General features: G+C 41.3%; 2 protein-coding genes across 2 annotated transcripts; both read left to right on the forward strand.

Annotated features, from left to right (window-relative positions):
• Positions 1 to 8: 8 nt before the first annotated feature.
• On the forward strand, positions 9 to 8918 carry safb (scaffold attachment factor B). The gene is given in 23 exon segments (XM_018673396.2): positions 9 to 303; positions 581 to 677; positions 1894 to 1958; positions 2130 to 2336; positions 2425 to 2484; positions 2609 to 2648; positions 3452 to 3878; positions 4242 to 4285; positions 4374 to 4480; positions 4638 to 4787; positions 5289 to 5377; positions 5661 to 5707; positions 5825 to 5904; positions 6024 to 6080; positions 6082 to 6167; positions 6372 to 6483; positions 6713 to 6909; positions 7032 to 7089; positions 7091 to 7210; positions 7357 to 7427; positions 7560 to 7618; positions 7793 to 7847; positions 7963 to 8918. Coding segments are annotated over 23 exon segments (2499 nt in total). The 5' UTR covers positions 9 to 150; the 3' UTR covers positions 8081 to 8918.
• A 9221-nt stretch (positions 8919 to 18139) lies between these two features.
• lpl (lipoprotein lipase) lies at positions 18140 to 25784 on the forward strand. Its single transcript, XM_018673395.2, has 10 exons — positions 18140 to 18426; positions 19403 to 19608; positions 20186 to 20365; positions 20987 to 21098; positions 21819 to 22061; positions 22658 to 22900; positions 23613 to 23733; positions 24007 to 24189; positions 24282 to 24389; positions 24498 to 25784. The coding sequence occupies exons 1-10, from the start codon at positions 18324 to 18326 to the stop codon at positions 24547 to 24549; spliced, it is 1551 nt and encodes a 516-aa protein (XP_018528911.1). The 5' UTR covers positions 18140 to 18323; the 3' UTR covers positions 24550 to 25784.
• Positions 25785 to 27422: the final 1638 nt, after the last annotated feature.

The following is a 27422-nucleotide window of genomic DNA, read 5'->3' on the forward strand; positions in this document are numbered from 1 at the left end:
CGCTTGCGCGCTGACGTCACTGGCTCACCGCGGCCTCCATTTTGCAGTAGTTTTGCAAGCCAGCTGCTCCCATTCGTGGTGCAGCTTCAATAAATGAAAGTGCATAAAACGGTTACTTCAAGCTGAAGAAATAATATCACGGACGAAACGATGGCCGACCCATCAGCGGACGTGGAGGTGCCAGAGGGCGCAGAGGTTCGCAAACTGTCGGAGCTGAGAGTTATCGATCTGAAGGCCGAGCTGAAGAAACGAAGCCTGGACACCACGGGCGTCAAGAGTGTGCTGTCCGAGCGTTTGAAAAAGGTCTAGGCTGCTCTCTTGTTTAACAACTAGGCACAGAATTATCACATAAGTTTGCATTTACTGGTTTGTCAATGCACCCTGTCAAACCCAATACAAACATAAAGCTATGCTAGCTTAGGAACCTGACCCGAACTGTGTGCTAACGCTAACTATAAGCTAATGTTTGCGCCAAACGGCTAAATGCTCTCATTTTCGTTACCTACTTGTTATTTTCAACTCCTCCGTACTTGTACAGTATAATGACATATTAGTCCGTGTCTTTATTCTCCATAAACAGGCCATTGAGGAGGAGGGTGGAAATCCTGATGAGATTATTGTGGTTCCGGATTCAGCCCCAAAGAAAGCTAGCTCAACACCTAAACGGGCTGCCAGAGGTAAAGTCTGCACAAGCTGCACAAACATGCCTCAACCTAAAGTGTACATACATGAACAGTGTGGCACAATGGACTTGTCTCTTTAGTTTCTGTTTAAGCGAAACAGTAGTGAGAGAGCCCGCCGCTCTCCAGATGACACATGACACGTGATACTAGGTTTCGTGGTATTTCATGCATGTGCACGTTGCGTTAAGAAACAACTAAACTTTGTGTCTGAGAATCTCATCTGACGTTTACTAATTAAATTAATATATAACATTCTATTAATTATCGTCTATATATATATATATATATACACACATTTATATAAATAATATCACACCCACTTATAATTAAAATTCAGTTTCGAGTAGCTACTCGAGTATAGAGTCTGGATTCATAATGTTCAGTTTTTGGAGAGTTCATGATTCAACCTTATGGCTGATGGTCATTTTACAAGTGTTATACAGAGGATGGATTATGTTTCTCATTATAACACAACAGCACCAGAAACTACAATCCTCCAAATGACTCTGCAAAGCACTTACAACTAAAGCTAAACATTAAAGCCTACTTCAAAGTAGGATTTATTGCAGGGCTGTCGTATAAGACTTTTTAAATGTCAAGAATGTGTGATCCAAGTTTGGATTAAAAGCTGAGTAAAATTAATAGAATGATATACACTTCTCTATTTTTTATTTTTTATTTCTCTATAATTTGCAATAATAAACATTTAAACATTTAAGCACCTTTCATGTGACCCAAGGACACTACTTAAATACCACAAGTAAAAATCTTGTGTTATAATGTTTGGCTGTGATGAACAGTATTATGCCTAAATATAAATGAACAGGTTTCCTCAGACATTTCAGAACATGAAGAAATCTTCAAAATCTGTTTGCTGTTTCTCGCTTCTGAGCCTTGAGTTTCTGTGTCAAGAGCAGTAGTCAAACCCACACATGCAATGAGGTGACATTTGATTTGGGGCTGTATATTGTTGCTTTAAGTGTGTTGTTCACTGCACAAAGTAGAATGGTTGTATGTTGACTGCCACATGTCAGGGAGCAGCCCTGCCACAAATTCTGCTTTTATGATGACAAATATTGCTTGGTTTGTTTGTTTGTAAATGCCATTGGTAATTTTGGATGATGTAGTTGGTATACATGCAACTGTTTTCTCTGATGCCTGTAAGACACCTGATGAGGAGTTGGTCTAAACTAAAGTGTGTTTTCTGTAGATACCAGACAAGACAATGATGAACCAGAGGACAGCACTATTGAAGAGGACTCCCGTGATGGACATGTGAGTTTCTCGACAGATTGAATTTATTTTTACGGGTGTAATGCTGTAAATAGTTTTTAGCACAATTGATGGCTCTCTTTAGCAACTGCAGAGTTGTTAGGCTCTGGTTTTACTTTTGTATTATCACAGTTATATACATTACAGTTTTAATAATTTAATTTTCTTTGTCAGGAGGATCTGCAGGATGATCATGAGAACATGCAGGAAATGGACATCCTCGACATGAACGTGCTGGATGAGACCGAGAATGACAATGGAATACCAGCTGAGGATGATGAGGATTATCCAGAGAATTTCCACGGAGAAGACGACGCAGAAATGAATGATGAACATGACAGCAGGGGTTTCGATTCAGAGGATGAAGCAAGAGGCCCAGAGGTGAGACAGGATGAAAAACGTGTCTACTAATTTTTATCTTTTAACTCGGCAAGTTTTAATGTCGCTGCCCTTGTATGTTTTTTAACAGATGGATGAGTCTGAGATGCTAGATAAGGATGAATATATGACATGCTCATCAATCAATATGGTATGTTCCCTTGTAAATATTTAACATTTATGCAAGGCTTGTGATGCTGTAGCAAAAAAAGGTCACAAATAGTCAGTTTCATGAAGAGATCTTCTTTGTTTGTTTGTTTGTTTGTTTGTTTTAGGGTCAGGATCCAGGTGCAGACGACCTCAAAGAAGAAACAGGTACTGTAGAAAATGGCTTATAAAAAGGTGGAAGCATCTTTTTACCGTGTTGTGCTTGGAATGCAAACACTTTGTTTAGGAAGAGAGACTGGAAACCCAAAGGAAATTGCTGGCTTTGTGCTGAAATTTGATTATCCACAATTCATAATTTTGCCATTGAATATTGGTCAAGTTACCAATGATGCTGTTGAGGTTGTAAAATGGCAGTGGTTAACAATTTGCTGCACAATGACAGCAATTAAATTTCATGGTCAGGGTGGTTTGAGCTGTTGCAGGTGATTGCAGTGTTTCTAGGTTGCCACATGAAGATCAAGACTAAGAAGATCCATCAAGACTCATCAGCTATTGCATCTTTTTAAAGACACTGACTCAGAAATCAGCTGGATATGAACATGCTGGACTTGAGCTGAAGTACTGGTTGATATACGAATGGACACTTGGAAAGTCAAAGGCCAAAAGAAGATGGGACCGCAGTGAGCCTCTACTGCTCCTCTGCTGATGTTGTGGATCTCTTCAGCACTGAACTCTTTGTCTGCTTTGGATCAGGTGAACAGATTGAAGTGGCTCAACTTGAGAATTGAGCCAAAGTGCTAGTCGCACTAGTTGCTGGGTTGTCCTCCAGCCTTTGGGTTCTCTTCCAGTCTCTCATTAGGGTCTACTTCATCGTTTTAATACATAGATCTAAGAGCACAGGCCAGTGGTCATGACGTTCCTAATCCAGGCCTTGCCAGTTCCTCGTTAACCATTGCTGTGTTTCAGAAGTGATTAAACTCTGTGCCATTCTATTCCTGTTAAATCCGTAGAAAATGACAAAGTAGCCGGGTCTTGTTTAGCTGAGCCGCTTAACGAAGATCGCCACCAGAGCCACGAGACGAGCCCTGAAGAAGAGCAAGCCGCCACCGCCGGAGGGGAAGACAGTGTGTCCGACACTGGTGCCAAGTACGACAAAGCTGCCTCTGGGGATGGGGAGAGCAACAGGGATGTTGTGGAGGGTGACACCAAAGAGGTTGGGGACTCACAGAATGTCCCAGAAGAGACATTTGACGCTGAAAACAAAAGCTCGCAGGCTGTTAGTGTAAGTGAACAGGGCGCTGTGGGTGAGACCGTTGATTCAGAAATTGGGTCTAAGAAGGGTGAGGAAGATGAGAAGACAGAAGAGAAAGCCGCTGCGGATTCAGCCTCGACAGTGAAAGAGTCCTCTTCTGTAGAGGGCGATGATCAGAAAAAGAGGTTTGTCGCTTTCTGTCTACTAGAAACCAAAATGGCTATCTCTGTTGCATTGGCTCCTTTGTGCTAGAAAAATTTGGATGCTCTTTTGGAGGTAAAAACGTTCTGTGCATTTGTCTGTTTTCATTTGTCATTCCTTACACTCACCTATTGCCACTTTTTTACCCATTAATGCATAATGTATTGGGATTGTCGTAGGGTGTAGATCCATTTATTCACTGTTTAAAGCACGGCACTACGTGATGGGCTGATCACTGTCAACTCTTGTATTAAACCATAAAACACATAAGTAAATACACTTTTTGTGAGGAGATCCCAGGTGTCCTCACTGCTGTACGTTCATGGCTGTTTTTCCTTTGTCTTTAGCGCTGAGGAAAAAGATGGCAAGACCGAGTCAAAAGATGAAAAGGGTGAGTGAATAAAGCGGTTTCTCTCCTGTTCTGATCCTTCACAGTCAGTTGATACATGCCCATTAATTTATTGTGTATGCGTGTGTAGCCGCTGGAAGTGCTGCAGCAAGCAGTAGCAGGAACCTGTGGGTCAGCGGTCTCTCCTCCACTACCAGAGCGACTGATCTGAAGACCCTCTTCAGCAAATATGGCAAGGTTAGTCTGTGCAAACTGCCCCTCACCACTGTCAGCAGGCCTCAAATTTACTTATCATTTTTATATTTAACCTAAAATTGATCATTTTTTTTTCCTCCTATCTCCTCTTCACCTCTTTGTTCTCGTTTCCCCCCCTCTGTCTTTTTATTTCGTGTAGGTTGTCGGAGCTAAGGTGGTGACCAATGCCAAGAGCCCCGGCGCTCGCTGCTATGGTTTTGTCACCATGTCGTCCACAGAGGAGGCTACCAAGTGTATCAGCCACCTGCACAGGACTGAACTGCATGGCAGGATGATCTCTGTGGAGCGGGTGAGTGTTGTGGGAAGAACCTTACTTTATACTGCTTTTATTATTAAGGTCGCACCCAGATGAACACCTTGTGGATCTGATTGAATTTTAGCAGCTGCAGACAGAAGTCTTACTTAGTTTACTTGCATTTTAGTTGTAATTTTTATTACGCAGTTCTCCAAAATGCCAGCAAAGCTTTTATTAAACATATTTTCATTGCTAAATTTTGGGTTTATGACCTCACTCTACCATAGTAGGCACTGATAGGAAGAGGTGCCAGTAGAAAACAATAGGCACATTAACACAAGAGGGTTGTAACCTGAATAATGTGATCTTCTTAAGATTCAAATTAACCTTTTAGAGCAAATATCATCAATCAGAAGGTATTTTTTCCACAAGTATTCTGATACCTATAAAAGAGGCATAATTGCTCACTTTCACTGTGTGGTACGATCAGTATGTTAAACTGAATCTGTTCAATCAGCTCCTGTGGATAAATATGTTCCTGTTTAAATACCGTAGGCTAAAAATGAGCCAGCGGGGAAGAAGCCAGCAGACAAGAATGACACCAAGAAGTCTGGCGGAGACAGGAGACACTCCTCCGACTCCAAGTAAGACCGCTTTCAAGCTGCCTCATACTTGAGTAAAGTCTGTTACTAAAAATGACCCAGCAGCTCAGAATATTTATACAGCGTGCCTTTAAATATCACGGGTACACACATATTTAGCATAGCGTGACACAGTGGTAACCTGTAACCTCTGCAGTTGTGAGATCCTGAAGCTACATAAGTCAAGAGTGAATGAGCTGTCAACTATGGGGAGAAAAGTAAATCAGTCACTGAAGTGTTGTTTAAAATGTTATTATGCTGTAGCTCACACTGTTATGTTTCGTAGGTCTGATGGAAAGGATGAGAAATCTGAAGAGGGAAAAGATGGCAAAGGTGAGAAAAGTTTGATCGTTCTCATGTGTCAAGTTAACACTTGAAAAAAATTATCTTGTGAAAACATTTACTTATTTTCTTTTCTTGACAATGTCAACTATCTTTGTTTTTCCATAGTGCGAAATGAGAGGACTGTCGTTATGGACAAGTCCAAGGGAGAGCCTGTTATTAGCGTCAAAACCAAAAGCAAGGAGCGCGTAAGTAAACATACATACAGTACAACCGCTATACTTTAATATGTAATTTATGTGTTTTTGTAAGTGGCCTTAAACTTAAACTTTTTTCTGCTCTCTCTTTCCCTCTCTCCTTTCTCCAGAGCACAAAGAGTCGGGACCGCAAGTCATCTAGTAAGGAGAAGAAAGACATCCTGTCATTTCGACCAGATCAAGGAGCAGAGAGAAAGGGAAAGGCAGAGACAACGGGAGAGGGAAATCAGAGAGGTGGAAAGACGGAGATACACGTAAGGACCATGGGAAGGGGTTAGAGAATAATAAATCTTAGATCTTTGTTGTAACACTGAAGAACTCACTGGTTATGTTTGATTAATATGATCCTACACTGGAAACTATTAATCTATTTACTCATCTGTCTTTCAATACAGTGAATACTTGGGAAACACTTAATGCTAGTTACTCTCTAAGCAGTGATTGATCTTTGTTTTCAGTGACCGCGATCGTGAACGTGACAACCGCCCAGACCGTGAGCGTGAGCGAATCCGTCTGTTTAGAGAGAGAGAGGAGAGGAAACACTTGATGAGGAAAAGACACTGGCTGGAGGTATTGTCAAATATATATATATATATATATATCTTGCATTGTACTCTCTAGTGCAAATTAGCTTGCTGAATACATACACTGTTTCCAATTAAAATGCTAATAGGAATACATTATTGCTTTCATTGCTCCCATACTGCCATTTGTCAAATTTCTCATTGTGCCAGACATTCTTTATTTTATATAGAAGTTATCAGGCGATATCTGTAGTCATGAAAGGTTTCATTCTCAGGCTGAGAAGCAGCGCCTCGATGCAGACCGTATGGAGCGTCAGTTCCTGGAGCGTGAAAGGCTACGTATAGAGTACGAGAGGCGGCGCGAGCAGGAGAGGATCCTTCGGGAGCGCGAGGAGCTGAGACGGCAGCAGGAGCAGCTGCGTTATGAACAGGAGCGACGGCCCATCAAGAGGCCTTATGACATGGATGGCAGGTAAATAATGGAGAGTGCGCTTCAGTACTTCTGTATGTGCTGGATATCTACTAGATGCAGATGGAGACAGGCTCAGTGGGTGAAATTCATTTTGGTTGTTGTTGCCTGCTCTGTTTTCTTAGGAAAGATGATTGGCCTGAGAAGCGCATGGCCATGGACGACCGGTACGGCCGCACAGACTTTCGGCCGGCAGGAGCGTTATCAGGACTTTGACCACAGAGACCGGGGTCGTTACCAAGATGACATGATGATGGACAGGCGGGACAACGCTCGTGGCATGGGTGCAGACAGAGATGGTCAGGTAAGAGATGTAGACCCTCCTCCCGTGTCATTGGCTTAAGTGTGACTACAAAGATCAGTGGTTAGCCAACTGCCCTAAAGAAGTTTGTAGCAACCACAGAGGAGCAGGGCATGAGAGAGTTTTAACTGTCTCGTCTCTTCTTACAGCACTTCTCAGACAGGTCAGACAGACATGGCAGAGACTGGGGTGGAGGTTACGACAAGCGCATGAACCCGAGGTAAGCATCACACTGAGCTTCTTCAATTTAAGCCATTTGAAAAGTACTGACAATTTTCCTGAAGCAGGAAAAGAAAATGTAAAAAACATTTATTTATTATTATTATTACTTTTTTTTTTTTTTTTTTTTTAGGGAAGGAGGTCGAGACTGGGAGTCTGGACGGAAGATGGAAGGAGACAGAGCATGGCAAAGTATGAATACTTGTGCTGTATTGTGTGTGTGTGTGTGTAATGTCTGAACTGCCAGTTACAGGCTTTTGTGATAACATGATGCACATTTTTAAACTAACCTGCTTAATGGCGCTCTAGAGCTTTACTTACTGCGGTCTTGGTGATTGTGTCTGATCGTCTGCTTTTCAATTCCAGGTAGAGATGGTGCTATCCCAGGCCAGAGCCATATGGCACGTGGAGGAATGGCAGGGTGAGTAGTGAACATCTGCTCTATTTAAGTCTCATTAATACAAACTGCAGCTCATAGGAGCAGCCTCCATTGTTTGTTAGAACAATGCTGATCATTCTTTGTTCTTTATCACCAGCCGTGGTGGCTACATGAACACAGGAACATCTCAGTCCCTCTCCGGAGCTCTCAACAGACAGAACCAGCTAATGCAGGGTGGCGGGCTTCAGGGTGGAGCTTTTGGTCGACGCTACTGATGTCTGTCTGACAACACTGTTTCAAGGGGTCATATCAAGAGGGGCGGGTGGATGTGGCCATCTTGTTTTTGTACATTTTTTAAAATCAGAAATGTTTCTTTTTTGACACAGTTCCAATCCATTGTTGATGGAAACCTTTATTTCTCATTTTCCTTTTACGATGTAGTGATCTCCTGCCTTCTATTTATCAGTCAGTCCAACCTGTTTTGTTTGTTTAACATGACAGTCTTGCAAGAATGTGCTGTGTGCACGGGTTGGCCTGTCACACCAGAGCTCTGTTGTAAATTCAGATGTTTTATAAACATCTGGCCTGATGGACCTCACATGTCTCCTCTCTGTTTTTCTGTTTTCACAGTCATTATATGAGCCTTTGTTGTGATTAACTCATTCAGAGCTTGAGGCTCCTTTTTGACATTGTTCTTTTTAAAACAGATGGGTGGTAAAAATTTTCCTGCTGAAGAAAAGGTTTTTAAATTAAATGTCACGTTCTGATTATCCAAACTTGTTAGACTTTTTTTATATTTCAATCTTTTTTTGTACATAGATTTGATTTGTGTGATTGTTGGATAGTGGTAGTAAATGCCTTTGGAGTGCGTATGTGTGCACAGATCTGTGATAAAATCTAAAATTTAATGTATAAAGTTTTCTGTAACTCAAATGTGTTATTAGTTTTTTTGCATAAAATTTTGTTTTTTTGACCTTCTGTTGACAGTGTTGTTTGGTTTATTTTAATGCCATGCTTGGCTCAGTGGTCTGCTGGAGCACAGATGTAAAATTCACCAGGTGAATTTGCCTACAACAATAAAAGATTTTTCATCTTTTTGCAGCGTGAAACAAATGCCTCGTGTCTTATGTTGCCAAAAATCTATTTTCAGGGTTTAACATGAAGCACAAAAGAGCATATGAGTTAGTACAAACAACTATTGAATTTTACAGTTCTATCTATACAGTTCTCATAAACAAATAGATAAATTATATAAATTTTATACATAACATGACGTTTGATCAACATTGTTTCACTACCAGACGCTAACCAAACTATGGCTAGTTACAGTATCACATATACTGTCTATGGGAAGTCAGACGCTGTTCTGGTGCCTCAAAGCTTTTCCAAATAGCAGAGGGAGGTGCAATGAAAATGACTTATCACACATGGCTTGTAGACCTCCAGCTTAGACTGAAGAAATGAGGTGAGGAGCTGATGACTGCAACAGCAAACCCAGTGGACTGGTTGGAGTCAAGCCATGCCATCTCTACACACAGTACCTCAGTGCATTTCAGTGTTTCATCTAATATTTGCATTGCAAAATAGCACATTGTGTGGCTCATTTATGATTATGTAGGTGTATATATTTGTAACAGGAAATGATTTTGACCTCTGTGCGTCACACTCATAGGTCATGAGGACACCTACAGTCAGTGCTGGATTAGAAATCAGCTCCAGATATAACTCCTCCTCCAACATTTACGAAAAGAGAGGAACCCTGACTTTGTTGAGTCTCATCTATAAGTGTCTCTAAGTTCCTTTTCCAGAAGTTGAGTTCCTCTCTTTCAAAAGACACCGACTCCTCATATGTCATCAAGTGATAGGGATGACACATACGGTATACTCATGGGGAACTGGTGCCCAGCATCAGGCTGTGTATCGTCATTCAAGCATGACAGGTCCTCAAAGTGAAAGTTTCATGTTCACAAATGAGAACTGACTTATTTAGATTACAGAGACAACTTAATGTAGTAGTTTATCATAACTTATACCATAACATTATACAAAGATAATCATTGGTGCACTTAAAAATGCAGTTTCCTTTTGTTCCTGTATATACCATATTCATTTTGGCAACACAGCTGATCTGTTGATTTTATTTTTGTCCACAAGAGGGTGCCATATAACCACAAATACAAGCTTAAACTTGACATTTTATTTATTTGTTAGAGTGAAGTTGATGCTGTAGTGCATATTCAGTGATTATGAGTGCAGCTGTAGGATCAGGTTAAACAGAAATTACAGGTAACTATGATGACTGAGGGTGACAGTCACTGCATCCTGAAGGGGGAAAAAGGCTTATAGGACATGACTTGTGGGTGAGAGGGTGTCGGGGGATAAAATTAGGACATGTATCAGGGTCCCTGCAGCTTGTTCGCCTTTTACCTTCCCTTGCCCTGACTGACCGCTTCTGAACTACAAATAGTCCACCAGATGTAGAGGGAACAACCTAAATCAACATGACTGGGACCAGTAGGGAGACGAGGTCATAGGGTCTGAGGTGGAGGAGGTCGCAGACACCTCAAGTAACACATACACACACACACACACACACACACATAGAAAGGCAGAAAAATGTAAATGGAAGCACTGGTTCACACACTCACACTGAGGTTCACACACAAACACACACACACACTGATCCTCTGTGTCACCCCTGTGCTGTACTAAATCATTCACCCAGATTCCTGCACTTTGGGAAATGACTGTGTTTATTTTCTCTGACGTCTGTCCTGATGGGTCATCTAACCGGAGACTCCTTCATGTCTGTGTGCCTGGTGTGTCTCTGTTCACTCTTATATATGTCCTCTTATATATGTATGTCTATATGCAGGATAGTACACAGACACACAAGCTCATTGCCCTGCAGCTGCAAATATGTAGCACAGATGTTTTAGTGAATCAACAGGAGAGTGTGCAGGTTTGGTTTTTTAAAGATTTTAGTGATTGAAATCTCTCATTTGGAAATGCATTCCCCTTAATTCAGTTCTTTGTAGAAGCTGCTTTGCTTCAGGTATTTGCACACCTGGATTGGGTCAGCTTAACGAGTTCCTCCTGGCAGATCCCCTGAAGCTCCGTTAGATTTGATGGGGATCACCTGTGAACCGTCATCTTCTGGTCTCTCCACAGACGTTCTAGAAGGATTGAGTTTGCCAGCTTTGTCTTGGCTGTACACTCAAGGTCACTGTTGTGCTGAAAAGTGAATCTGTTGCTCCAGTCTCAGTGCTCTCAGTGGAACAGGTTTTCTTTAATGACCTCTCTGTACTTGGCTGTAAAGCAAACAGGATCCAGTTTGGCATTATGTATAATTGAGTGTAGATTGATGGGCTAAAATGACAATTTAAAATGGAGTCTACAACACAAGTGTGCAAAAAGTGAACTGTTGTGAATACTTTCTGAAGCCACTGTAAATCACAAAAGGGTTCTAAAATGAGGACAGTCTGAATCTGCAGACTGCATCTTTAAAGAGGTTTAACCATGTGGGTTTAAGAACTTTTGAGCAGTGAGCTGTAAATTAATCATGGAATGTGATATTTAGGTCTTATCTATTGTAACTGGCAGCTTTACAAGCTGTAATTTGCTGTAACCTACTCTGTATTTTCATTATTTTACAATCAGCATTTTCTTTCCTGTCATGATCATATGTGAATATACAGCAGGTAATTTGATGTCTGCAGCAGGAGCCAGAGCCACACCTCTGTCGTGCACGTGAGAAACAGACAAACACGGTGGAATTCACGTCTTATCACGCAGCAGGTTGTCCGTAAGATCTTCCACAACGTTCCAACACACTGCTTGGCTCACATGTCTGAATCAGTGGTGGTGCATGTGAATGTGAGACGCTGCAGCAGGGGAGCTGAGGCAGAGTCGTGTGTTTGCATTGCATGTTTGCATTTGATTTTACGTTCATGGGCTTAAGCTCTTTTGTGTGTTGGTCTGCAAGGCTCCAGACCTGAGCCCACCACAGGTGGATCCACCAGGAACTTCCTCGGACAGCAGAGAGAAAACAAAGCTGAGATAACATCATTTTTATTTTGAAGTGAAGCTCAGAGCAGAAGCTTGACCTGCAGGGAAGAGAGGGAGGTCTGCAGACCACGGGTGTAGTGGACCACAGAGAATTGCTGAGAGAGCGGTAGATAGGGACATAAACAGACGCATGCAGTTTGCCCTGCTCCTGACCGGTGTTTTGATCATGTGTCATGAGATGATTTGAAGAATTCATGGAAAAATAAAAATATCCGTCTGTTTTAGATGTAATTTCAGTTAAAGAGCACTGTACTGATTTAGCACAGCAGTCCTATAACACTGTAGATGGACTTTTTTTTTTTTTTTTTAGATCTCACACATTCTTGTTAAAACCTGGCACCCTACATCATCTACAATAAAATTTGACAGCCAGTAGTTTGGTCAGAGATTCAGATGTGTTATGTTAATATAGACTAATGCCTTGCGTCAAGCAGAGATGAGGAGAGGGTGACGCAGGTCTGGTAAACTCACCTCTTTCTCCAGCCTCAAACAATGCTGAAATGACATCACACATGGTAAATAGTACACATGTAGTGTAATACACATAGTGATGTGTACCCCTTGAAATCTACATTTAGTTCTACATCAGGGCAAGATCTTTCATGAACTTATGAGTATGTTAATTCTAATCTTAAAAGACAGGTATTTGATAACCAGCTACAACGGGGCAACCTCACCTAGGCGAGGTCTGCTGTCTGCTGTTCCCGATCACTGTTGAAATAATAGGCCTCTCTCACAATCATTCGTGCAGAACACCCAGTCTTCCTGCTGGGCTGCTGGGTGGCGACATGAGAGGAATGATGCAAACAAAGTCTCCTGTCGGCCAAAAACAGCAGCCAGACTGATGAAAAGAGAGCAAAGACCAGATCTGAGCCAAGCTGGGTCATCACAGTCCAGGACCTCATCAAGGAGAGAAACAAGTGGAGAGTCAAACACAAGGCGTGTGTCATCCAGGGCCATAAATGTGATGTTAAACTGTCTGGTTGCACAAGGGAACAAAACAACTTAGTTAACTACCTAAGAAGTCCATTAACTCTTCAGCTAACTTTACATAATATCTCAATTACAGTACAATAATCCAAAATTTAACATAAAATGATAAATGCATGTGTATATGTTGCAGTTTATTCTTAAATAAGGAAATTAACGCTGTAAGAAGTTCATGCCCAGTTCCACATGTGTTACCCCCTCTCTCTGCTGCCACCCACACACTGGCAGCTCCTGTAGCAGCTGAAATCTAATAGTTACAAAACCCCTTCTTTATTCTGAATTGGGACATCAGTGAGTTGAGAAAGTCCGGTCAGACCAGAGGTAGCGTCCCAAGTCTCCCTTTAGCCCCACTGGCATAACCAACTGCCTTGACTTAACTGGACTTAACATAGGACTCATTCAGGTCTCTGGTCTGATGCATTCCAATCATAACATGCAGATAAACCAACAACACATGTGTGCTAAAGTGCTTATGTAATGCGCATGCGTGAAATTGGGATTTTCAGTGAGAGTATAGAAAACTTGCAGGAAACTCCGCTGAGCAGACACAGCTACTGGAGAGTGTGTATTTCTTATGTGTGCACATACAGTATACACACACAGATACGTGCATGCTTGCTTTATGTTCAGATATCACTGTTGGGACTCTGTGTGCATGAATCCGTGACGAATGTGTGTAGGCATGTGTAAACTGGACACAGTGTGTGAAAGACAGTGGAAGCTCTGTACGATCTGACCCACAGTAACAGATGTGCAGCCTCCAATCCATATGTTCCCCTGTGTTTGCATATGTGTGTGTGTGTGTGTGTGTGTGTGTGTGTGTGTTCACATACATATATTTAACATTTTTAGTGTGAGAACGACGACAGAATCATTATGTTACAATGTGATGTTGGAAGGAACATGTAGTTGCTATTCACACTCATTCCTCTGCACATATAGTATACACACACACACACACACACACACACACACACAGTAGAGTATTAACATGTAACAGTACCACTTTGGGGTTTGGCTTCTGCACTTAAACTTAGGTTTCATATATATATATATATATATATATATGTCAAACATGACATAGGAGAAGGCTGATGTTTCTGGCCTCCCACTGATCTCATGAAGTCACCCCACCACACATCCACTCTCATGTAGTAGACATTGCTAATGTGTATTGCTGTGTATGCTCCTCACTGAGATCACTTCACTGGTAGAGAAAGAAAAAAAAGCTCTGCCAAAGAAAAAGCAGAACCACAGATGTGATTTTATCTGCTTCTTCACCAGTAAAAGCATGTGCATGTGCAATAAAACAAAAACAATGGATAGTCTGGTTGTTTCTCTACATACTGCATTCTGTTTTCCAAGAAACTTATCTCAGACTTTGCTGAAAACAAAATCTTTTAGCTCCTATATTTCAGAGAAGTACATTTTGACACAACTTATTTCCCCCGGAAGATGTTGATTATTTCCTTCCCAATGCAGTGCTTGATGTTAATTGTCGGGCTGTTTCAATTACAGGAAAGTGACTCAAAGCTTCATGAAATTTGTGTACACAGTGCACAGTGGATATAAACAAGAGACTTGCTCTGCGTATTTCAGATATAAACACCCAAACATCCCGTGCAACCCGCAAGCACACGACTCGTGCATCAATTAGTTTCCTTGTTAAACTGCCAGTGTGAGTGTATAACACAACCTCTTCATGTCACCCTTGAATAGAGGAGTAAAATACTGCCTTCCTCACACACACACCCGTCCCCTCCTCGAGTCTTTCTGTGGCTCTTTTATGACCCCAAGAGACTCGTAAAAGACTGAGCTCCCACAGAGACGGCTTTCTCTCTCTTTCTCTCCTTCTGTCCTGCCCTGCAAATCTTTTTCTCTCTAATGGATTTCTGAATGGGTAATTACAGCTAAAATTAAGTGTGGTGTTTGATAGTTTTCACGCCACATCAGTAGAACTTGTGGTGGTGACACCGTGATTCATGGGATTTTCTTTTAAATTATTTCCAACAGCTGGTTTCAAGGTTTCAGCAGAATTTTGCCGAAGGTCTTTTCATCTCCTGTTGAGTCTGGACAGAGATGGCAATGAGAGGAGAACACTGAGATAAAGGAGAACACAAAATGACTCGTGTCAACAGGGTAATGGAAAGCAATGAGAGGATGGCCTTGCACAGGTAGCAACGTGCCAAGGAAAGCATTTTAAGGAAAAGAGATGGAGATACAGTAAGAGTGGATCAAGTCAAGTGACCGTGCGTTTAAAAGTTATCAGAAAACACTCGGTAAACATGGATATCAGCGGTTGCATCTCCTCTCTGCTGGCTGAGGATCAAACACCCTCTTTAGCATCGAAGCCACATACTGTACACACATGGTGAAACGCAAGGGGCCTCCTGCAAATTCACTGGCCCAGAATATTTACCCTTGCATCGTGCTGTGAAACCAAATCCCTGTTTTCCGTTTTTCCTTGAAACAGCCCTCTCAGTGAGTCATCAGAGTGGACGTTATAGATTAAGGTTTTTACCAGTCAGGGTGTGTGTGTGTGTGTGTGTGTGTGTTTGCATGGCTGCTCAAACACACGTACATGAGGTTTACGTCTCTCTTTGAGAGGATTTGTGTGTGCACGCCTGACTGTGTGTTCTAAAGTTGCACCTGTAGCCACACCTGTAGAGTGTGAGTGTTTGCCACAGCGGCCTTCTCTCTCTTTTAAATCCTGTAAACACATATAAAAATCTGTAGGCAAGCGAGGAGGGAGGCGAAACAGATAAAGAAACACATGGAGTGTATTTACCTCCCAATTTAAATATTTGAGTTTAGTTCAGAAACACCACATTGACCTCAAAACATCCAGTAGATTCATGAAGTAGCCTGTGTGGCTTAGCGCTTTTGCTCTGTGCTTTTCACAGGCTGCAGCAAACATAATCTATCAGAAGTGCAAACAGAGGAATGTGAAACAAACGTGCAGCCTTTTAGGGTTTTGCAAAGGCTCTAGAAGAAAAAGGAGCAACGGGAGAGTGAAGGAATTCCTCCCCAGCAGGAAATCTATGCTCTCTCTGCAGTGATCTTTTAATTTCCTCAGCAGGTCTCGGGGTCAAAGCCAAACTAAATGGAGCACAGAGGGAATGAATAACATTAAATTGGGACATATCAGATCTGCAAACAGGCCAAAATGCCACCAGCACTCTGTCTACTACATAATTATTCTCAACTGTTGCTTCTGCTACACTTGTTCTCATCTTCCATGAAGCTAAACATCATTTCTGTGATATTTAACAGTCATACTCAAACATTTCTGCCGTGTCGTTTATCACTCCGGCTCTCCCCCGGGGTCAAGCTCACTAACCGCAGTGAATGCAGAGATCAAAACTGAGATCAGAGGCAGAGGGATGGGCGTCGCTCTAGTCTAATCACTGGGTTGGGCCTGCCAGTCTGCCCATAAGCATCACCTTCCCCTAACAATCCCTAGCACACACACACACACACACACACACATGCATACTTATATACCTAAACATACATAGGAACACACATATATACTCAAACATGTAAGATAAAAAGAAACAAACGACTATTTAGAGAAGGCAAATACAGAGCAGTGGTTGATTACTGAGGAAAAGGGTTCAATCATGCAGAAAATGTCAGTCTTTCATGAGGGAAAGTGAACCAGTTACTTCCTTCTTTTTTATTCATCCAATCTTTGCATTTAACTTTCTGCTCTTTATGGCGCTCTGGAGATAATGGGCCCACTTCAGCAGCTGTGATACCTAATGACTCAACTGTTAAACATATATACATATAATAGAATGAGTTACTTGTTGGCAAACAAAGGGGACAGATAATTATATAACATAAAACATGACATATTTCATTATTTGGTGTGATAACAAATCATATGGTCATTTACATATTTTGCCACCTTAATCAAATGTAAGAGCTCATCACTTCAGTGCTTCTCTACATGTTGGGTTTTAAAAAGACTGATTTTCCACATACAATGAGAAGTTAAAGCCAGTGTCAACAGACCACAAAGGTCAAATGACAGTTCTTCTCATGCAGGAGTAATTCTCTGAAAAATCAATGTATCACGTTTAAAAACATGGAAACCTTATCCTTTAATATCAAACTCTAGGCAGTACAATGGTGCTGACATCAGAGAACACACTGTACAATAATATTATGATGGAAAAATATCTAGGTCATGGGCCAGCCAGGTTTTGAAGCCCTCGGTGTGGAGATTCTTCTCACACAGGTACTTTAGGATGAAAATCATCATAAAACTTGGCCATATTTCTCTCATGCCCGCTCCTCTCCTCCACATGTCTTTGATTTCTCTGTTGTTGTTGAGCTTCTTTGATGCCCCCAAGTGCCACAAAAGGGTTTAACTGCTGTCATAAAATACATACCCTGTGTGTCTCAACATCTTGTTTTTATTTTACATGGCATGATATGAGACAGGAATGTGTTTTATTTCTTGTGATTTGAGGGAATGGGACGAGACATTGTTGCATCCTTTGTTATCCTGTTGTGCTTTGTCATTGTTTCTGAGATACAGGGAGCTCCACCAATGAGAGAGAGGGGCTCTGCGACACACCCACACCCCCTCAGAAGATCTGTCTCAGATTTCCTGCTGCATACCATGAACATCAGCTACCTCTGTCGCGGCTTCTTAGGCCACACCATCAATAAAACCACTTAAGGTCATTAATTATACAAATTGAATTCAGGTATAATAAACATCAGTGATATATGATCTATACTCTTTCCCTTCGTTCTTTGTTTATTTCAACTTTATGTGTCAAGGAAAGTGAAATGCATAAAATGTTTATTATGACAGGGATAAGAAATTCAATTAACTTATTTTACTTCTGACCCTGAGATGAGTCTGTTAATGCAACATACTGCATGATAAATGGATTATTCAAATATCATAAATTCAAAGTTTTTTGAACCAGGGTAACATAAGTCATGAAAAACTAAATTAAATACATTTTCACACACAAAAAAGGCCTTAAGTCCAAAGTGTAAATGCAGCAATCCTGTATAGTTCCTCCGAAGTCGAGCAATTTAACTGATAGCTGATAATAAAGGCTACTAATACCGTGTAAATCAGACTACATGCAGACTGCCTGAGGGGGGGTGTAGTGCTTCAGCTTCCCTGTGAAGATTGTGAATGATTGCTCTTCAGTGATTCAGAGCTTGGACAAAGTTTAAACCCCGCCCTCTAAAAACTCCAGCCAATCACGTTTGGATATTCAAATGAGCCACCCATAAAGATGACTTGGAGCGGCAACTGTGACAGACCATAAGAAGAAACTTCACTCCTTTACCAGAACTCCATACAACGAAGTGACTGGTGGTCTGTGTGTTAAAATAAACGACTGGATATACTATAAGTGATCGACCGACATCCAGAGAACTTTTTTTATTTTTAATTCATTTTTAGAAAAAAGAAGTCTTAATAATATGGGAGAAGAAAATATCAGATTTTTGACTATTTGGATAATTTTGGGAAACATATTTGGAACTTTTTCTTCTGTCCCTGAAGCCACCACCACCACTGTGTTTGGTAAGACCGACCTCACTCTGTTTTCTTTCTTTCTTTCTTTCTTTTTTTTTTTAATTGAGGTACCTTGTTTAGCAGGATATTGTTCTCATGATTCACCAGCTCCAATGAAATCAACATAAGCGGGAAGCAGGTTAATTAATGCATGCTGTTCCGTGTTGACCGGGAATAACCGCGTGAAAAACTTCAGGTCTGCAGGTCTGCATCCCATTTCATACCATTCAGCTCCATATGTGCATGAAGAAAAGCCGCTGCTACAGGCCTTTTGTCTGAAGAAAGACAAGAGTGAAAAAAAAACCCATTAACAGTGGACAACGGAATATTTTAAATAAAAATTACAATCACATTAGTGTCAATGCTACAAACTGAAAAATATACCAGTTTTAGTCTTTAATTAGAAAAACATTACTTGCTTTTAATGACTTCTCTCCAGTTTTTTTCTTTTTATATTTTTGGCTACAAAAGTGAACTGAAAACAATGCGATGATTTCATTGGTAAATTTGTTTCCACTGCTAATAAACTTTATTTTAGCAAACCCAGGTATTAACAGTATTTTCAGTCATTAAGCAAATGCTGGTAAAAATGCAGGGGAGACAAAAGGGGGCGACACTGCCATGCTCTATGAGTCAGAGCTGTTGCTGGCTGACTGAGTCACGCTGGTGAGATTAGTGGTCATTTAATATAATTGGCAATAGCAGCAAGTTAGCTTATAACTTATTTTGTATGAAAGAAAAACTTGTTGTGTTGAACAGTTACAATACATTTTTGACCAGGCATCAGTGTTTCAAACAGCATGCAGCTGCATGATGCATAGGATGTAGCTAGTGCAGTAAAAATGACAGAAAATGTATGTTTTCCTTGGTCAGAATCAACAGTCCTCTCTGCATTCCTGTCATACCACAACAATTTAATAATCTACTGCAAACTGTCTTTTGTGTGTGTGTGTGTGTGTGTGTGTGTGTGTGTGTGTTGTAACAGTAAACACCACAGTCACCACTCCTCCCGTGCCAACCACAGCTGAATGGATCACAGACTTCAGTGACATCGTGTCCAAGTTCTCCCTGCGCACGGCAGAGATCCCTGATGATGACATGTGCTATATCGTGGCTGGGAGGCCAGAAACCATCAAAGAGTGTGAATTCAATGCAGAAACACAGAGCTTCATTGTGATACACGGCTGGACGGTATGTCAGTCAGCATGGTACTTTATTCTAGAGCAGCATTATAATCATCATGGGAATATTAGAGGCTTTATAGTACAGGTGTATAATTACTTAATTATGTGCTTCTGTATTCAGTCCTCCTTAATTAAGTTGACAAAATAACTTCTAAAAGACTAAATAAAACACTATGTTGCATAAACATAAAATAAGAGTCCTGCCAATACAACTAATCAAATATTGAGTCATGTTCAAACTGATGCAGCCTTACAACCAGACTGAGTTGTCTTTTTTTTCCACTGTTTGAATTGAGCCAAATCTGACGAAATTCCATTCAGTAAACAGATAAACGTCACAACAAATATCCTCAAAAAACAGGCTGCGAGTGGTGAGTTAGCAGCAAACAGTTCATGCATCTCCTCTCCTATAATGAGATTTACAGCCAGTCACGCAACAAGATCTTAACCTGATGACACCCTGGCTGCTCTCCAAATGCAGTACGCAGAATGAGGGCCAAGGTCAGAGTAAATCACGCCATACTGCAGCTGACCTTAGAAATCTGTGTGACCATGAGTATGTGTTTTTTTTTTTTTTACTATAGGTGACAGGGATGTTTGAGAGCTGGGTGCCCAAGCTGGTGTCTGCGCTGTACGAGCGCGAGCCCACTGCCAATGTGATCGTGGTGGACTGGCTGACCCGCGCCAACCAGCACTACCCGACCTCCGCTGCCTACACCAAACTAGTGGGCCGTGACGTCGCCAAGTTCGTCACCTGGTTACAAGTGAGTGTTTTTCACTGAGCAGCATCTGAGCTGGTTGACAGCCAGCTAACAGCTGGATCACATTTAACCACATCTTTCTTGTTGACTTTTGGATGACCAAATCATGACCACGTTCCCTTGATATAAACCTGCCAGAGAAGAAATTAGAGCAGCCGGTGAAATCTGTAGGTGATGATGTAGTATTGTTGTGCCCAGCGGTGCTGCTGCGGATATGTTTTCCTACTGGTTATGATTTTAAAACCTCCATAAAGACCTTTTATAGCCGTGTCTCTGGCTCATAGCAGCCTCTCATTACAAGGCTCAGTATTTTGCGGAGCACAACAACTTCAACGCATGAGTAATGCTCTCATATGTTTGTCCTTTGTTTACGTGACTTCCAGGTTTAAAGCTTGCAAAGTTTTGGCAAAGCATAAAATTACACAAACTAATCCTTGTCTTGGATAATGTCCCAGAATCTATTAAGACTTGAACAGAGCTGCTGCAGAGCTTTGCCAGGTACAGCCTGTTATTAGTTTTAATTCCTTTAGCAAGTCTGCAGGACTCACTTTGAATTGTTTTTAGGTTAAGTAGGTTAACATGTCGCGGTGTCCTGACGCGTCTCGTCTGTCTCTTCACTTCCAGAAAGAGCTGCAGTTGCCCTGGGAGAGGATTCATCTGCTGGGTTACAGCCTGGGAGCACATGTAGCTGGAATCGCCGGAGACCTCACCGACCATAAAATCAGCAGGATCACAGGTGAGAGGATTAACATTACATTACATATGGAAAAAAAGGCACGTGTGTAGATATATAGGTGCTGATGCTCTCAGTTCTGATCGATTTAGCGTATGTTAGATAAACCTGCACCTTTTCACATGTTAACACTTGATTAAATCATGAATTTATGAACAAAAAATACACAACTGTGCCGCTTATTTTGTTTCGTTATGACTGATTTAAACAGATTTATAGAGAGTGAATTCTGCCTTTATTAGTGCAGCGTGTTACTTCCTCTTTACAGATGAATCAATCTAGTTACGACCATGTGTCGTGTGCATTTCAGCCTACTTGATAGAGACTGTCCTGTACTGTAATGTACCAGCACTTTTCCTTCCAGTCCAGCTCGTGAAACTCTCAAGTGAAATATAATCTGTCGGCCGTTACATTCCAGGCCTGTATTGTGCGTGTGCATGTAGCCAGTTAGCAGGTCCAATCCCCCCGATTTGTCACTGTGAAGTTTATCAAGCTTTGAAATCACTCTGACCTGGTTTAGAATAATGGTGTGTTTGCTGTGAGAGAAGCAGCCCATTGGAAGCCCATAATCACTGCTTCACATTGTTTCTGAGCCTCAGTGGTTCTGCAGAACTGCACGTGGCACAGAGAGGCCAAATCAAACGCGCACTCAAATTTTTAAATGTACAGTCTGACAGCTTTAGTGTAAAACAAATTCTCCACTCTCCCTTTCTCCAACCCAAGGTCTGGATCCGGCTGGTCCCACCTTCGAGCATGCAGATGACCAGAGCACCCTGTCCCGAAATGACGCCCAGTTCGTGGACGTCCTGCACACCAACACCAGGGGCTCCCCAGACCGCAGCATCGGCATCCAGAGGCCTGTGGGCCACATCGACATTTACCCCAATGGAGGCACCTTCCAGCCGGGCTGCGACATCCAGAATACCTTGCTGGGGATTGCATTGGAAGGGATCAAGGGCCTCCAAAGTATGTACCATAAACTACTCTGTAACTACTTTGGTACATAGAGTCAGTATGGAGTCCACACACCAGATCACCTCATACCTCTATGTTGGCATCTGCCCTCATTATTTATTATGTAGTCCCACCATGCTACAGTGGTCAGAGTTAAATTTAAGGACAACTTGTTACTCCAGCAGGTGGTACCAATCTTCTCCACCTCCTCTGTGTGACAGCATAAATACACATCTCTGCCCACATTAAAGTGAACTATTTGTAACAACAGTCATGTAAATCATCAAGTGTCACTCTTTAAAAAGGTTTCTGGGGCTACAATTAAAATATGCCTGCCTCCAGCCTTAACAGCTACAGATTGACAGTATGTCACAGACATGTTCTTTTATATGTAGAGATGAAAGCCTTGCCTGATGTCCTTAAGTGCTTTAACTGAGCAAGGCAGAACTAAGTGAGAAACGCCATCGGGGTCGGCGCTTAGCCGAGGCTGACCTGCGAGGAGTCGTAAAAAACCCAACACACGAGGAAGACATTTTCTCTGTCACATGACGTCATCTGAGTGAGGTGAAGAGGTTTCACAGTTTTCTTTGCTCTGTTGTGTGTTGCAGACATGGACCAGCTGGTGAAATGCTCCCACGAGCGCTCCATCCACCTGTTTATCGACTCTCTGCTGAACACCCAGCAGCAGAGCATGGCATACCGCTGCGGCACCAAAGAGGCCTTCAACAAGGGACTGTGCCTCAACTGCAGGAAGAATCGCTGCAACAAGCTTGGTTACAACATCAACAAGGTCCGCACCACCCGCAGCACCAAGATGTACCTCAAGACCCGTGAAATGATGCCATTCAAAGGTAAGTTTTGGAGGGGGGATGTGTAGGTTCTGTGTCCTGTGCAACACACACACAAAAACTGCAGGAAAATCTGTCTGGATTCATGTACTTTGCTGAGGATTAGAGAGAGTTGAGTTAATTGCTGCAACATACATTAGTTGTATGTAGTAATCCTCAGCGTATCAGCTACTGTTGCTGAATGTTTATAGTCTGGATGTGGGTGCTCAGAGGTGGAATTAATATTAGTGCAGTTAGCATTGTTACAAAAAAACTGCACAGGATTTGTGGACAGGGAAACTCTTAACACTTGCTGCAAGTACATGTGTACAACAAGTAGCAAGCGCTCAGGAGGTCACAGGGAGAGGAGGTCATGGGTATTTTAGTGGCTAGGGTGTACACTGAGGTAATGCGATACCACTGCATGTGATGGAATGGAAAAGTTTATTTAGGATTTTGGCACAAGTCAACTGTATGTATGTCAGACAGGGGAATGATGTTGATATTTTAGAGATGCAAATGTGTGGGTGAGTGAAACCGATCAGGATTTTGCACAAAATCCCGGCTGTGTTTAAATGCAGTACTGTGACAGTCACATGAAGACAGAGAGAGATCAAGGTTACATAAGGGCTTTTGTAGCATTAAACTAACTTTAAGTAGAGTTACGAGAGACGTGGGTCAGTTGCTGTGGAATTCCTCACCCTCTGTAAACTGTTTGTTTCCTCCCTTCTCACAGTTTTCCATTACCAAGTGAAGGTCCACATCTTCAGTAAGGACAAGCTGAGCTTCACAGAGCAGCCGATGAAGATTTCTCTGTATGGAACCCACGGAGAGAAAGAGGACATTTCCTTTGTCCTGTATGTGCAAACAAACAGTGAAATGTTTTAACCTCTGCCTCATGAACACCAAAAACAGACACACACACGTGTATGACGAAAAGAGATGGTCGGCATAGTGTTTCCAACTGTCCCAATTCTAAATAAAAACCATAGTCACTCATATGTCATACACAAGTATGCTGACATACACACACATGCACATGTCTTTGTTGCTTCCATGGAGAAGATCGTCCAATCTGAGCAGCTAACCTTTGAATGTTGCTCTTTCTTTAACCCCCCCCATTCTCGTAGGCCGGAGCTGAAAAGTAACACCACTCTGTCCTTCCTCATCACCACCGACGTCGACATCGGAGACCTGATGATCGTGAAGCTGCGCTGGGAGAAGGACACCATCATCAGCTGGTCCAGCTGGTGGGGCAGCAACAAGTTCCACATCCGCAAACTGCGCGTCAAGTCCGGGGAGACCCAGTCCAAGTGAGCAGCCGTCAGCGATACCAAGACGCAGAACAGAACCTGGTGATAGTTTTCATGACATTTAAAACTATTGTTTTCCTGTGTAACTGCAGGGTGATCTTCAGTGCGAAGGAAGGGGAGTTTTCCTACCTTGTCAGGGGCGGAGAGGAAGCAGTCTTTGTCAAGTCAAAGGAAGACAATATGAGCCGTAAAGAGAAATTGTAAGTTAAGTCCTGAGTCTGGATGTGCCACCTAAAAACAATGAGCCTTGATATGTATAATCAGAAGCAGACGTTCTCCTGCTCACTGTCGTCTTTTGCTCTTTCTAGGATGCACAAGCTGAAAATGCAGGGCAGTCTTTTTGGGCAGAACGACGCTTGAAGTTGCACTTGGCCACACAGCCACATCATGCACATCATCCATTTCTACATACATAACCAAAGATTGACAGCACACTGCAACACTGGGAAAGCTATTGCAAGTAACAGGACATATATAGTGAACTGCTGCTTTTTTTTTTCTCTGATTCTTCCTGTTTTTTCCTCAACTCCCAGTGCAACCAACACAACCTCATCCATGGTGCTGGAAATCAGTCCACTCACAAGCTCTCCCTGTCTCTGAAAGCTCTCTCTCTGCTGCTGAAAAATGTTACAGGTTTCTTTGTGATGATGTGCTCTAAGCAGCTTTTGCTTTGTAATCATTTGTTTATGCTTTTGTAACCCATATGTACTGTTATGTTATACTGATTTTAATGTAATTTGAAACCCAGAACTGGTGTGTTTTCTTTGCTTATGTGAACTTGGATTATTGTTAATGTAAAAAAAAAAAAAAAAAAAAAAAAAAAAAAAGATTCAGAGTGACAGGCATAATGTAGGCACATCTTTTTTTTTGATGATCACATTGTCCCTCATGTTTGTCTTTTCCTAACCACTAATTGCCAACAATCAACAGGGACCAAAGAAATATTTACTATCTACTGAATGGAGAATCACATTGGTCATTGTACATACCTGTTTTTAATCAGTATTATATATATATTTTTTGAATATGAGTCGTGTGTTAATATCTGATCTCTTGAAGCCTTGCTTGTTCTTTGATTGCGTTTTGGTTATTGTGTCACTGGTCACTTTAAAAGTCCCCTTCAGCCATTTTAGATTTTGAGGTCAATGACAGCGCAGTTCAGCCTAAAAACGTTATGAATGGGTCAACAGTGTCTCACCTGAAACAGTTTACCTTGTCAGTCTACAACATGCCCTTATATTGAAAGGTCAAGCGTTACAAAATTGCTCAAAGAACTAAAAATGCAAACCTTTGTAATTTGTGATGGACTGGCCTACGTGATAGCCATAATACATCTCAAGAATAGTTCATTTTGTATTTATTGAATGTACATTTATATATTTGTATATTAAGCTGTAATATATGTTGGCAGGCTTCCATTGTCGTCTGTATTTTTATAAATGAAGCGTTTTGTGATTTTTATGCAAAAGGCTTTGGAACGATCGATCAAATCGGTCTCCATGCCTGCTGTTGAGTGCATTTACTTTTCTGAACTGAAATGCAGTGCACTGTGTAAAGAAAGAGCACAGGATGGATTAATAAAGAGATAAACCACATATTTAAATCTGCCAGACTGCTTAAGTTGCTTTTAGATAATATTTAATAATTAACTCGTCAAAAGGTTGTGGAACTGTTTTGGAGTTGAAGTTGTCACTTGACCCGTCTCAAGGATGGGAATTACTTTCTTGAACATGTAAAAATATGGCCAATAACTTACACATACACACATATATATCTGTCGCATGTCAGTGCAATCAGATTTAAACAGATTTAAGAGCGTGAAAATATGTTAAGATGTCAGTGATGACAGACAGTCCCTTTGAAGCACCTATCTACAATCAAGACCCAGAGGTTAATAGCTCCTGAAACTCAGACTGACAGTGGTAAATCTATCAAAATGGAAGTAAGAAAAGCAAAACACAGAAATATTAAACTATACACCATAAAAACAGTTTTGTTTTATTTTATGTTCACTGACTGACAGTCAGTATCTCTTCCAACTCTGCATGATTACCCTTTATGTCTTGATAAGTACATTGTATCTAGATTTATACAGTATTTTGCTAATGCTAGAGCATTTCCCATATTTGATTGTGACTCTAAATTAATATGCATGGAGTTGATTTTATTAGTATTTGATTCACACTATTGTAAATCAAAATCCTCTTCAACAGTTCAGGAAATCAGAGTAAAGACAGGCATGATTCAGAGAGTTTTATCCTGTTCTGAAATGGGACTGCAGTATTTCAATTAAAAAAAACAATCATGTATAAAGTCACATATAGGAAAACACCATACTGAATAACATGACACAAATATCCAGAGTTAAAGGTACCCTGTGGATTTTTTATTGTTAACACATTTTCATTCGCATTGTTTCTCACCAGAACACAATGTACAGAATGCAGCTTTATGGTCTGAGAAACATGTTGAATGCATTTTCTTCCTCCTATTTCATTTCTATAGCCAGTTTTTTAATGCATGCTCACATTGGTTTACTGACTCTTGTGCATTCTTATTTAAATTACGTAAATTATTTGATACCCATCCCTAGTTCTTAAGGAATGAACCTCGCTGACTTTGGTTATGATGTTGAGATAAGTTAATGAATCTAATCTGAAAACTACAGTTTCTGTCAGTTTCAATTATACTTTGAGATTATGTGACTATAGCGTGCTAATGCTAACAGTAGCATAGGTCCATATACAAAGCTCAGGCTGATATAGGACTGAATCTGACAAGCTGAGTCTTAGACCCCAAACTTTATGGCTGCACAGGCCATATGCAACAAATGCAACAACAAATGTTTGTTTTAGACTGCGTCTGATACAAACACAGACGTTGGACGAGCATATGGTTCTGTTTATACTACATGTGCAATGGATAAATAAAATCTCTTCTTTTTAATCCAAAAAGCACGACTCAGAGACCAAGCAGGCGAAACAGAAAAGTGAAGTTTACTTTTGGTCAAAAACAAGCAAAGATCACAACTGGGCAGATGAGGAAGAAGCAGGGAAACGTATGAAAAATGGATCAGGCAGAAGCTCAAGAGTCTAAAAGCAGGAGGTTGTAAATAGCAAGGCTCAGGCAGGCAGAGACATCTAGAGAGATATATGGCTGAAGCACAACAGACGATTTGGTATGGAGTGAATGAAGTGTGCTGGTACTGGATATATGCTATTAGGTTAACAGCG

The sequence above is a fragment of the Lates calcarifer genome, linkage group LG17 (assembly GCF_001640805.2).
Source record: "Lates calcarifer isolate ASB-BC8 linkage group LG17, TLL_Latcal_v3, whole genome shotgun sequence".
NCBI lineage: Eukaryota > Metazoa > Chordata > Actinopteri > Centropomidae > Lates > Lates calcarifer.

What these genes read in the sequence shown, in the direction of transcription:
- lpl (XM_018673395.2), top strand. Translation starts at nt 18,324, where the DNA reads ATGGGAGAAGAAAATATCAGATTTTTGACTATTTGGATAATTTTGGGA. An exon ending in TCCGGGGAGACCCAGTCCAA is followed by an intron (nt 24,190 to 24,281) that starts GTGAGCAGCCGT and finishes GTGTAACTGCAG; the next exon opens with GGTGATCTTCAGTGCGAAGG. An exon ending in ATGAGCCGTAAAGAGAAATT is followed by an intron (nt 24,390 to 24,497) that starts GTAAGTTAAGTC and finishes TGCTCTTTCTAG; the next exon opens with GATGCACAAGCTGAAAATGC.